At 60.0% G+C, this 12,603-nt stretch overlaps 1 protein-coding gene across 1 annotated transcript; it reads left to right on the forward strand.

Moving 5' to 3' along the window:
* Nucleotides 1-7,921: 7,921 nt before the first annotated feature.
* Nucleotides 7,922-12,552, forward strand: CDKN1A (cyclin dependent kinase inhibitor 1A). Its single transcript, XM_080367306.1, has 3 exons — nucleotides 7,922-7,981; nucleotides 10,194-10,604; nucleotides 11,129-12,552. Exons 2-3 carry the CDS (start codon nucleotides 10,202-10,204, stop codon nucleotides 11,176-11,178), a joined length of 453 nt encoding a protein of 150 aa, XP_080223432.1. The 5' UTR covers nucleotides 7,922-7,981; nucleotides 10,194-10,201; the 3' UTR covers nucleotides 11,179-12,552.
* Nucleotides 12,553-12,603: the final 51 nt, after the last annotated feature.

Raw genomic sequence — 12,603 nt, forward strand, 5'->3', positions numbered from 1 at the left:
ATATAAAATAGACTATGCAATAGGAACGCTATGTTCCCAAGTGATTCATTCATCTATTATTTAATAATGTATTAGCTGACAAAACTTCTAGTTGGACAAATCTTCACGTTGATTCAAGTGGTGATTCTGCTCGATCCTCAAAATAATTTTAGCTGTCAGATTTTCGGGGGGGGTTATCCCAGCTGGAAAAGGGAAGTGTATGTCCTTCCCAGCTAGAATCTGCCACTGATGTCAGCGGCGTTCCTCCACAACCTTCCCGTGGTACCCCAGGACTCATCCTGCCCTGTCCTTGGACACTTGGCTGGCCAGCACGCTGACAGCTTGTGATGTACCGCCAGCACGCAGTGACACCGCGCCGCTGCCCGACGTCCCCCGCCATGCAGCCCGGTGCCGCTGCGCGCCCCGGTACAACCCTCCGTCGGTATCAGGGTGGAGCGGTGGTATCAGGGTGGGGCTCCGTGTCACCCTGGGTGTCGCTTTGGAGCCGGCTGGAAGATCGCTGCTGCCAGCTGTGAGCGAAGCATTATCTCCGCCGCACGCACCCGGGGGCTGCGTTGCCCATGAATATTCAACAATATTCAGGGGCGTCTCTGCGAGGAAGCCCCGCTGCTCCACCCAGCCTTTCCCCCGCCGCTGCCCATGCAGGGCTTGCCATCCGTTTTCGCTATAAAATGTTTGCAGTCGCTCGTTTCTGACTAATACCGACGTTATTTGCCATCGCATTAAAAGGCGGTCGGGCACGGCAGGGTGGCCGCCGGCTGGACTGGGTGCTGTGCTTCCTGGTGCTGCCCAGCGTGGATCGAGCAGCTTTTCATGCAGTGTTATTACAAGCTTTTGGGGAGGAGGTTAGGGAGATAGGCTGCAGGTGTGGTACACCGCCACTCCTGCCAACAGCCCTTCTTCTCGCTGCCTGGCTGACACGTTCTGCTCCAAAACTCAGGGCTGAACCCTCCCCAGATTTTTTCCCCCTCCGCAGGATCAGTCTGATAGGGTCTGGTGGGGTATTTTTTGACCTATAGACATTTTGAGGTTTTCACATTTTACACCTCGCCACCTCCCTCTTTGTCTCCCTCCCGCGCTTTGTGGCATGTTACGGTTACATCCATAAATCTTTTGGTTCTCTGCAAAGCCCGGGCTTGCTGCGGGAGGTGGGAAGGGTGCTGGGGCAGCGTCGCTGCTGGCGGGTGAAGTACGGGGCGTTTTCAGCCTGTTCCCAGCCTCTCCTGCGCTGCTGACGGCAGCTCCAAGATGCAGCAGACTGCCTTTCCCTGGTGCAGTGGGGATTCTCCCGGGTGAGGCAGGGAAACCAGTGAGGGCAGCTGAAACCAAAAGAAAAAGGTTTTTCCTTTCCATATTGGCGCCTGGAACTCCCTGACTCGGATCCCCGTCGTGGGGAGCGGGGCAGAGCTCCACCACGGTGCGTGGCCCGCGGCCGTCCCCATCACCAGGTGTGGCACAGCTCTGTGCCAGCGCTGGGTGTCAAGGCCGGCGGGGTTCGGTGTGGGGCAACTGCTGCTCCGTCACCCCGGCTCCAGGAAGTCCTGCTGTGCACGACCGACACGTAGGAATGAAAATGCTTTTGACCCTTATCCCGGCGTCAAGGTGGCGGCTGTCATATCTCTCCGGTGGCTTTATTGGAAGTTGTGCACACACAGCTGTCCCCTCCCATTACCTCTGCCCCGCACAGCGTCGGTCACCGCACGTGACAGCCACCTGCAGCGTGTGGTCCGGGTGCTGCCCTCCTGCCGCTGCCGTTTGAGCCGTCCCTTCGCTCCCAGTGCCATGGGGCCGTGCCGCCCCTGCCCTCTCTGCCCCACTCCTCGCCCACAGCCAAGTGAATCACGACCCCGTGCCTGCCCTCACCCCGGGTGACAGGATTCCCGAAACCTGTGACATGAGCGGGGAGATCCCAGGAGGTGCTGACACACGGTGAGCCACCGCCTGGCAGTGCCGGACGGGCGAGCGGGCCAGCACACGTTGCCGGAGCCGCAGGTTTGGGCTTTGGTGTCGCTGCCTCCGCAAGCGGGAGCCGAGGGACTTGCAGACACCCCATCCTCCTGTGACTGCACCGAATCGGGATTATTTTTAAAGGTCGTATCGTGAGCAAGCATTAGTCAGCAGCTCTCCACAGTCACCTCCTTCTCACGCACGGCTATAAAGGGCCAGATCATGCTCCTGGTGGATTTTGAACAACGCCACAGCTTGGGGAGCAACAAATCTCCCCGCAGCAGCACCGTGCCACGCGTGTCATCCATTGGGAAGAAAAGAAGTGGGATCGATTGATGGCTTCCCGTGGGCCTGGCTGCACCAAGAGCTGCTGAGGGCTGGGGACCCCGTACACACGTGGACGGGAGCAATTCTGCCCCACGCTCCGCTTGCTTATCCCCACCCACGCTGTGAATCCTGCTGTGGAAGGTGCTGGAGCAATCCATCCCCCTGGCCTGCTGCTGCCTCGACGGCAAGCTTTCCCTGCCCTCGTTGGGATGCCTGCGGGGAAGAAATGGCTGCAATTAAAAAAAAAACAAAAAACCCTGTGGACGTTTTGGATGGACCGTGGTCCCTGCATGGGAAGAAATGGCTGCAATAAAAAAAAACCAAAAACCTGTGGATGTTTTGGATGGACCATGGTCCCTGCATGAGAAGAAGTGGCTGCAATAAAAAAAAAACACCCTGTGGATGTTTTGGGTGGACCGTGTTCCCTGCATGGGAAGAAGTGGCTGCAATAAAAAAAACCAAAAACCTGTGGATGTTTTGGATGGACCATGTTCCCTGCGTGGAGCTTTCCAAAAGGCTGGAGCGCCCGCCTGGGTTCCCAGCGGGGTGCCCATGCCCCCTCCGTGGGTGCCGGCCGGCTGCTCGGTCCTGCCTTGCTCTCGGGCCGTAGTCAATGAGGTGAAGCAGCAAGTAAATAAACAGGCAAACGAACGCGGGGTTCGAAGCCAGGTACTCCCTGCCGCCCTCGCCGGGCTCTGAACAATGAGGTCCTTTGCTGCCAGTGGAAAAAAAAAAAACAAAACCCAACAAAAATAAAAAAAAAACCCAAACCCAACACACAAAGCTTCCAAGCTGCTCATGGAAAGTCAGTGAAGCAATTACGTTAATGACTATGAATGGGGCTAAAAACAATCTGGGATGAAAATGAGTGAGGGGCCGAATGAAGCGACCGATTCATAGCCTGGCTCACGCACCCAGGAGTATTTCCAGTAAGGAAGGGCCTTGTTTTAGGGACTGTCGCATCCCCCATTTGTGCTCGGTGGGACTCTATTTCCACTCTGCTGGGTCCGGTGTCTCATCAAAATGCCTTCATAAATGGAGCAAACAAGGGCTGAATATGGCAGGGAAACAGTCAATTAACACGATCCGAGTTCTTTTAGGGGCAGAGTTAATCAAGCATTCAGCGTTTTGTCATTCTTGTCTTTCTTTCCTGGGAAAATCCTATTAGTATAAAATCACTTAATTGGGCACTTCAAAGAGCTGATGGGAAAACAGTCTTCGCTGGGATATAAACGCCATTCAGCCGAACACTGGGTTCATTTAGACTTTTGCTGGAGCGTGAGTGTTTCATTAAGAGCCTTCACGTTTCCCACTTAAAAGAAAAAAGCTTGTTAGTGGAGATAATAAAAAAAATCTTGGAGATTTGAATCTTGCTGAAGAGGGTTTTTTACTGCCTGAACACGCAGGGCTTTGTTGCGGGGCTTTGTCCCCAGCAGAGCTGCTTACACCTACAGCGAGTGCCTGTCAATCTGCTATCCCGAGCCGAGGGATTTCACACCTGCCCGGGGTGTTCGTGCGAGTAAAAGCTGTTCCAAGAGGGAGAGTCACCCCCCGCCATCCGTAGAGGTGGGCGACAGCCCTGGTCACACCTTTGGGGTGTTGGATGATGCATTTGGCAGGACTGAACCTCAAAGCCCATGTGCTCAGCCCCGCTCTCTGCGCCGGGGTGGGGTGGGGTGTGTCCTAGACCAGTTCCCTCATTCTTGGGTTGTTTCCCTCGGCAGAAATTCGGTTTTTTGCAGAGTTTACCATTATCCCACCTGGAAAAACAACAGCGCGTGCCCTGCTCTGTCACTGCCGACTGCATCCCAACAGGATGGATGCTCATCCGCCCAGCCCTTTTCTGTTTCTTCCCTTTACGCTGGTTGATCTAAAGGAATATGAATTTCCCCCCCCCCAAAAAAAAAAAACTACCACTTCCCATCCAGCTTGGACCGCCAGGTCTCCACATCCCGCTGCTGGGGAGGGCTGGGTGAGGAACCGCGCGCATCTCTTCATTTCTGCCATCGGCACTGGCAGGCTTTGGTCTGGGAAAATGTTTCCGGGTTGACCATGTGCTTACGTATTACTGATGGTGGTGATTCTGCCTTTATCACATCTTTATGTGTAGGTATTTGTGTGCATTTAAACCAGTCGCTGGCCCTCAGCCTGCTGAGATCCCTCCTGGGCACGCCGTTTGGCTCGTCTCTTGGGGCTCAGGGCTGCCGGCTGTGGCTCCCCATCCTCCACCTCATCCAAGCCTGGGGCCTCCAGACTTCCATCACCCGACCCAAACTGTTCCCCCGCCGCGTGCCAGAGCTCCCCCCCAGCTCCCCTGGGCTTTGGGGGTGCTGCGCCCCGGGTCCCCAGTGAGGACGATGCTCCGCGGCGGAGGCGATGTGCCCGGGCACGTTCCCGTGATGAAACCCTGGTTGTGCCGGTGCTTGAGGACGGGCTGAGTCACGCACCGACTTTGCCTGCCGTGAATAATGTCTTTGCGGCCGTTTCCCCTCCCGGCAGGACCCACCTGGGGGGATCCGCTGGGAAAGAAACTTTCCCAAGGGATCCCCGGCCAGGGCAGCCACCCCGGCTTCTGTCGGTGCTGGGGAGAAGGTTACGTTGAAGTTTGTGAAATCTGCGGTTATTTAATGTGATTCCATTTGCTTCCAGGCGTTAGGATGGGATTTTCAGGCAAGTTGTAAGGATGGATTCCCCAGCGATCACACCCCTGCCGGGTGGGGGTTGGGACACCCCTCGGGGAGGGCGAGCCTGGCGCGGGAGAGGTGACAGCTCCCACTCGATGGCTAAAAATGGTGAGAAGGAGACACCCCCCACCCTCGGCACTGCTCGTCCCCAGCCCTGCGCCTCTGACCTCCTCCTACGTGTTGCTGGGGCTGAACATCATGAGTCACCTTTGAGATTTTTTTTTTAAGTTCCTGTACTGCCTTTTGTATTAATCACACTTTTCCCCGCCCCCCGCCACTTTTTTTTCTGGTGATGCCACTTGAGGCTTCACCACGGACTCTCTGACCCAGACCCCGCCGCTGTTCCTCTCCCCGCTTCCCATTTCCAGTAACCCCCAGTGCCAGCGCTCCCAGCTCCCGCTGTGGGGGCACGAGGAGGGGGAGTGACAGCGGAGTTTGCAACAGCCAGAAACCTGCCCCCCCCCCCCCCATCCCGGGGCGCAGGGAGCAGACCCCCACCAAAACAAATCACAGAGAGAGTTACAGAGTTCTTTTCCTAAGGGGTAATTTAGGTCTGATTTATTTTCTGGCTGGTTTTGCCCTGGGATACATCCCCCGTGTAAGTGGGATGCTCGCAGCCGTTGGTTATCCCGCCTCACGGTGCTGTTTTCATCCCTCGCTCCTGCATCCGCGGTGGCTGGAGCTCGCCGCCGGCTGCACAAGCGAGGCCGCTCCTGTCTCCACCACTTTGGGCACCAATTTCAAAAGCTGCCGGTTCCGACAGTCCCGTTGCCTTTTGTGGATTTTACAAAAAGCAGAGTTCGTTTAAGCAGTGAGTATCCTCTTGGTAAATGCTGCTTCGCCTCAGAGCCCTGGCGCAGCCGGTGCGGGGAGGATGCTCATGGTGCTGCAGTTGGGCCGGCGTCCAACTTCCCTTCGGGACATCTTCCTCGCGTCCAGCAGAAGCGTGCCAAGGAGCTGCAGCTGGAGCAGAGCTGGAGGTTGGCGAGGAAACGATCCGCTACTGCACAGCGACGCAGGCAGCCCGCCGCAGTGCAGCTCGAAAGGCGGCTCTTTGCAACCAGGAGCAAAACCAGTTCCCAGATGGGAAGACCAGGGACCCGCTCCCTGCGAGGGAAGGCGGCTGCTGCTCGCCCCCTCCTTCCCTGCGTCTGGCAGGTGGAAAGACAGGATGGATCCCAGCTTTCCAGGCTGGGTCTCTGCAGCGTGTGATAGTCATTCCGGATGCTTTCACATTCCCCATCCTTCACCTTCCCTCCCCATCCCAGCGTGCCCATCCGGAGGCGGCAGCGCTGCAGGGGGGGACCGGCGATGGCAGACACCCCTGCGGCGCGGCAGCCTGCGGCCAAACACGCCCAGACACCTTCCCCAGCCGCTCGGGCCGCGGGAAGCTGCTGGTCCAGCAGGGAAACGTGGGTGCTTTGCACACCCAGGGTCCTGCTGAGCACCCCAGCACCCGCCGGCCGCAGGGGCCTTGGAGGGTGCCTGGCACTCCCATGGGGCTGCTTCAACCCACCCTTGGTCACTTGGGACCGTGTCACCTTGCTGTGCCCCACCGGAGGCCCCGCAGCATCGCTGCGCGAGTCGTGATGCCCGCGGGGCCTGGGCAGCTCGTGCCGTGCCGGGAGGGTGATGCCGAATGTGGCCCCCCCCGTCCCGGGGCAGCTGGCTCCGAGGGCATCAGCTCTCGGCCGTGGGGCAGGATTGGACCCACCGACCAGGCACGCGGGTGGGTGCCCTCCGGCCTTGCACTGACCCCCGGCAGAGGCTGCCCTGGGTTCAGACCTTTCAGACTGGGATGTTTCCCAGTTAAGCCCCAGATCCCTCCAGATCCTCCTCGCGGGTTCCTGCGGGACATGCACGGGCTTGTTCCTGCTCTTCATCCCTGCCCCGCAGCCTGCAGGGTTCGGACCAGCAGATCCTTCCCAAAACGAAGCCGGGGTGCCAGGGGGGTCCCGTCGGCGGAGCAGACCCCCCGGGAGAAAATCCCGCAGGAGAGGCCAGGGGCAGCCTGCGGCCGGGCCGGGGTCGGGCACTGCCTGGGGACCCGGGGAGCATCACCCCAGCGTGGCTCCGAGGTTGGGCACCCCGAGGGGCTGAGTCGCCCCTTCCTTAATCCGTTTTCCCCCTCCGACAGTGACTTGGGGGGGCAGGAAAGCCTGGGGGGGATGGGGACACCCCCCTCCAGCCAGCCAAGACCCTGCGTCTCCCAGCTGGGATGGGACACCCCTCCATCCTTTGGGGGGGGGGAGGGTCCTTGCATCCTCTAATGGGGAGAGCCCGGCACCCCCTTTCTGGGGGGTGTCCCTGTACCCCCTTGAGGAGGGGGGTGCCTGTAGGTCCTAATGGGGGATCCCTGTATCCCCCATGGGGGGTCCTGGCACCCCTGCAGGAAGCAGGTCCCAGTATCTCCTTCTGGGGGGGATCCCTGCATCCCAATAGGAAGTGGGTCCCCGTATCCTCTGATGGGGGGGGTCCCTCCATCCCCTGGTAGGGGAGTCCCTCCATCCCCTAATGGGGAGGTCCATACACCCCCCCCAGGAAGGGGGTCCCTCCTTCCCCTTCTGGGGGGTGTCCCTGCAATCCCTGTGGAGTGCTGTGCCTGTATCTCCTAATGGGGGGGCTCCCTCTAGCACCTGGTGAGGGGGTCCCTGTATCCCCTCATGGGGGGCTCCCTGTGTGCCCTGATGGGAGGAACCTTGCAGCACCTCAAGTAAGGGGGTCCCTGTATCTCCTCGGGGGGGGCTCCCTGTGTGCCCTGATGGGGGGACCCCCGCACCCCTGTAAGAAGGGGGTCCCTGTCTCATGGGGGGCTCCTTATATGCCCCGATGGGGGGGATCCTTGCAGCACCCCGAGGCAGGGGGTCCCCGCACCCAGTGACGGCGGTCGCGGCACCCCCGGGGCTGGGCGGGGCGGGCCGGGAGGGAAATCCCGGAGTGGGGGGGGGAGGGGGGAGGCCCCGCCCCGTCCCTCCGCTTATAAACCGCGGCGCGACGGGCACCGGCAGTCGGGAGACGCGACGGTGAGTGCGGGCGGCAGCCGGTGGGGCTGTGGGTGTCGGTGTCACCGCGGGGGGAGGGGCGGCTGTGGGTGTCGGTGTCACCGCGGGGGGAGGGGCGGCTGTCGGTGTCACCGTCACCGCGGGGGGGGCTGTGGGTGTCGGTGTCACCGGTGCAGGCTCGGGGGGGGAGGGGAACGCGCCGCAACGGGATCGGGCGGCGGCTCCTGGCCGGGTCCGCGTCCCCCGGTGCCGGGGGGGTGGGTGGTGGGTGAGTGCCCCCCCTCCCCCGCCCCGGCTGCGCTGCGGTCGCCGCAGAGCCCCCCGCCGCGGAGCATCCCGGGGGGGGGGTGGTGGTGCCATGGCAACGGGGGGGGTCTTCACCCCCCTAGCTCCGCCGGCCCCCTCCCCCCCGGCTCATCGGTGTCATGAGCGGCTGCCGGCTCCATCCATCGTCGGGGGTGCTGTGCTCCCAGCCCCTCCTGTCCCCGTCCCCCCGCAAGCCTTCCCCAACTGGTGTAACTGGTCCTGGGTGCTGCAGGTGGCTGTGGGGGTGGGGGAGGGTGTGTATCCCCCCTCCCCGGGAGTGCCTGCGTCGCCAGGCTGGGGGAGGCTTAAGGCAGCCATGCACCTGCATCGCTCGGTGGCGTGGGGACCCCCAAAGCTCTGCCCTTGCAGGGGCTGCTGGAAGCATCGCCACCCCCGGGGGGGCACGGGGGTTGGGGGGGGGAGAGGGGCTGGCCTTGGCCCTTTGCCCTTCGCCCCTGGTGGCTCTGGTGATGTGGAATTATGAATCAGAGTGAAGCTGTTGCCTCCTGTGGGGTGGCACCTGGGCCCTGGCGCTGGCCGGGGGATGGGGGACATGGGTGGCATGAGGATGGGGGATGGGGGTGCCCAACCCTGCCGGGGGTGTCTGGTCAGGGTGTCGGAGCGTGTCCCCATCCCGCTACCTGCCAGGGCTTGCCTGGACATGCTGGGACTTGTGCTCAGTGATGTCACCCCGGCTGTGCTGCCGGCAGCCCGGAGATAGGAAGCTGGATTTGGGAAGCTGGATTGCTATTTTTACTCCAGGATGTAATTTACTCTGGGAGCAGGGCAGGGCAGAGGGGTCGGGGTGGCCCTCCCAAGCCCCCCGCCTGGAGGGTCTCCAGCTGTGCTGATGGCACACCTGGCAATGCAGTGCTGGGCTCCGGGGGGGCTGGGGGTGCTGAGTTTGGGCAGAAATCCCTGCAGGAGGCTGAGCACCCCCTCCCTGGGGAGGTTTGGGGGTGCAAGCCTGGAGACCTGCTGTGGATTTGGGGGTCCCAGATCTGGTGGACAATGAGAAAGCAATCTTGTACAGAGGGATTTTATTTCCATGAAGCTTTTATTATTTTTTTTAAAGCAGATTTAATGAGCTTGGTTATCCAAGCAGGATGAAGCCTTAGCTCTGCAAGCCGTCAAATCCCAGAGCGTTGCTTTGCTTTGCCCTGATAACAAGGCTCCCCATGAGGGTGGGTGGCGTGAGGGGTCCCTTAGCCCCCCGCACGTGTGAGGGGGGGGGGGCTGCTCGGAAGGGAAGACTCTGCCAAAACCGTGAAGGTCAAGGCTTTTGGCATCAGTTTGAGGGGGAAAAAAAAAAAAAAAAAAAAAAAAAACACAAAAACAAACAGTGTCTTTGGTTGCCCAACAGCTCCTTGCGGATAAGGAGGGTGGTAAACCAAGTGGTCAAGCTTGTGGCATGTTCTTGCAGTTGCTTAAAAGGCTTCCTTGCCACTGGGCCTGGGTTCTTGAGATGAAGAAACTGGCCAGAAAAACACCCTGTTGCTTCACTTGCCCGTGTGCCGACTTGCCTTGTGCCCGCGTGGAAGTGAGACTGCGGTGGGGTCGTGGATGGAACCGGCGGCAGCATCGGGATGCCGGATGCTCAGCCCCGGCAGGGCTTCACCTGCTGGAGGGGGAACGGGGAGCACCGTGTGCACCTTCCCCATCCTTCTGCGTCACACCAGGCTGTGGTGGTTGACCTTGGTCATGCTCAAGCTTCTGCCCTCTAAGACCCTGCTGGAATCCCACGTGTCTGGGCCCAAGATGTGTGCTGGCAGATGGAGGTCCCCTCTGGGCTGCCTTGTTGCTGAGCCCAACCCAGCCTGTCCCACCTTGGCTACTGGGTGCTTTGCTCTGGTAACAAGCGTGCTGGCCCTTGGGCTTGCTGGTGCCTCGCCCAACACCCCAGTAACTTGTTCTGCTTTCCTCCCAGCCGCCACGATGCCCCTGTCTCAGAGCAAGGCTGGGCAGATGCAATGCAGCACCAAGGCATGCAGGAATCTCTTTGGCCCTGTGGACCACCACCAACTCAAGAATGACTTTGAGGACCTGATGAGGCAACACCTGGAGGAAGTTCAGGAGCGCTGGAACTTCAACTTTGAGACGGAGACTCCCTTGGAAGGACAGTTCAAGTGGGAGAGGGTCTTCCTGGCTGAGCAACAGTCCCGGGAGGTCCACAGCCTGGTCACGGGCATCAGCAGTGAGAGCAGGAGCTCCTTGGTCCACAAAGTCCCCCCCAAGGACCATCTTGGCAGGATTTGCCCTGAGGCATCTCAACAGAGCTCGGAGGTCTACAGGGCTGGTTCCCCACGGGGCCTGAAACGTCGGCAGACCACCATGAAAGGTGAGTGCTGGAGGTTTGGTGTCACTCCGTGCGTGCTCGGTGGCATTGGTGGTGTCATGGCTCTCCTGGTAGGGACAGATGGAGGGGACCTGAGTGCAAGACCCCTGCCTGGGTGTGGGGAGGGGACCACCCTCCGTGCATTTCTCCTGGGGATCAATCTTCCAAGGGGAAAAGGCCACAAACGGGGTGCATTTTGGTTGCTGGGGGACAGGCAGGGGGCTTGCACTGGGCTTGTGGGTTTTATAGCTGAAGATGCCCCCAAAAATCGTTGGGTACCTTCAGTTCCCACAGCCTGAGCCCGTCCTCCAGGATCAGGGCCTGGGGTGGCAATGCCAGTGAGACCAAAGAAGAGATGGAGACCTACAGGCTCTCCTCCCCGGGACTCTGGGGTGGGTGGCTCTGAGGGGGGGGATCCCACCTGGGCTGGGTTTTGGGACCCTTCCTTGGGGACACCTCCCCTCTCCCCGCCCTGCTGCTCCCAGCAGGCTGGAGGCACTTCCCAACTCTCTCTTTCTGCCCTCCAGACTTCTACAGCTCCAAGCGGAGGATGGTCCCTGACAAGCCCAAGCCGTGACGTGACAGTGCTCGGGGCCAGCTGCTGACGCTGATGTCCCTGGGGGGTGTCCGTGGCTTTCTTCCCCCCACCCTGTACTGTATATGCTGCCTGTCTGAAGCAACGTAGAGTCTGTAGTTTCCTATTTATGAGTAGCTCTGGGGTCCTGAGGGACCTCTACTGTGTGCAATGTAGAGGAGTAGCCCACGCTGAGGCTTGTAGCCCAATGGAGGAGGACTGAGATGGGCTTGGTGGGACCAAGGTATTGCCCTGCTGGCAGAGAAGAAAGTGTCCCCTGCCCTGGAGTGGTGGGGCCAAGCATCGTCCTTGCACCGTCCTTGCACCGTCCTGCTGCCCAGCCGTGGTCCTTCCCCTGCCTGATGGCCGTCTGTGGAGGACACTTGTGTCCCAGCCACCCGGTGGCACCAGATAGCCTTAAGAAAGGGTCACGGGGCAGAGCTCTGGGACAGCCTGGCCCTGAGGACACCCTGGTTGCTGGCACGTGGTGGTGGCCCTCTAGCCAGCAGGATGGACCCAGGGGTGGTAAACCCTTGTCCGTGCGTGGAAGCAGAGTGATGTGGGGACCGCTCCTTCCCACGGCTGCTTGGGAGAGGGAGCGCTGCTCCCTGGAGAGCCCTTGGGTGACTCATGGTGCCACCACCCATCAGATGGGCTGCGGATGGTGACAAACCCGCTGGAGGTCCCCAGTGGTGAGCTCGGCACAGCCATTGTGGGACCAGCGCTGCCTGGGGGAGGCTTTGGGGTCCCCTGCACCCTGCTGACCCAACCCCCCACTTCCTTACCCTGTTGGCTTGTCGAGTGGTGCTGCTTGCCCCCATGTTCCTGCCTCCATCACCACTGGCACCAGGCTGGGGAACTACCTGCTCCGGCTCTGGACTGCTCTAGGGACGCATCCTGCTCACCAGCAGGGATGACACCGAAAGAAGTTGTAGCTTTTTTTTTTTCTTGGACTTTTTTTTTTTTTCTCCTTTGGGCCTGGGTGAGAGAGGACCCTCACCTAGCTCTGCAGGGTGAGCAGCTTTGGCTGCCTCTGGGACCAAGGGATGTTCTAGCGCTGAAGGATGAGTCCCTGCTCTTGAGGGACTCGACACTGTCAGGTCTCGGCACTTTCATGGGGCTCATCTCCTGCTCTGCTGGATTTGGTCTCGGGAAACCGGTGCAAGATGGTCCCAGGCAGAAAAGAGATGGGGTCGACCTGCCTTGCACCATGAAGCACTTTGCTCTCAGTGAAGCTGGCAAGCTCCCAGCACTAAATCTTTATTTATGAAAAAAGAAAAATAATAATGCTATTAAGTCTGCATGGGGGGGAAGGGGGAAATACCTGTTTGACTACAAATGTTAACTCCAAATAAACACTCACCTTGCGTAAGGGAAGCCGTGTCTCTGGGTTCGTAGAGAGTGGTGCTGGGAGCAGGGTCTGGCTGT

The sequence above is a fragment of the Falco punctatus genome (assembly GCF_963210335.1).
Source record: "Falco punctatus genome assembly, chromosome: 17".
NCBI lineage: Eukaryota > Metazoa > Chordata > Aves > Falconiformes > Falconidae > Falco > Falco punctatus.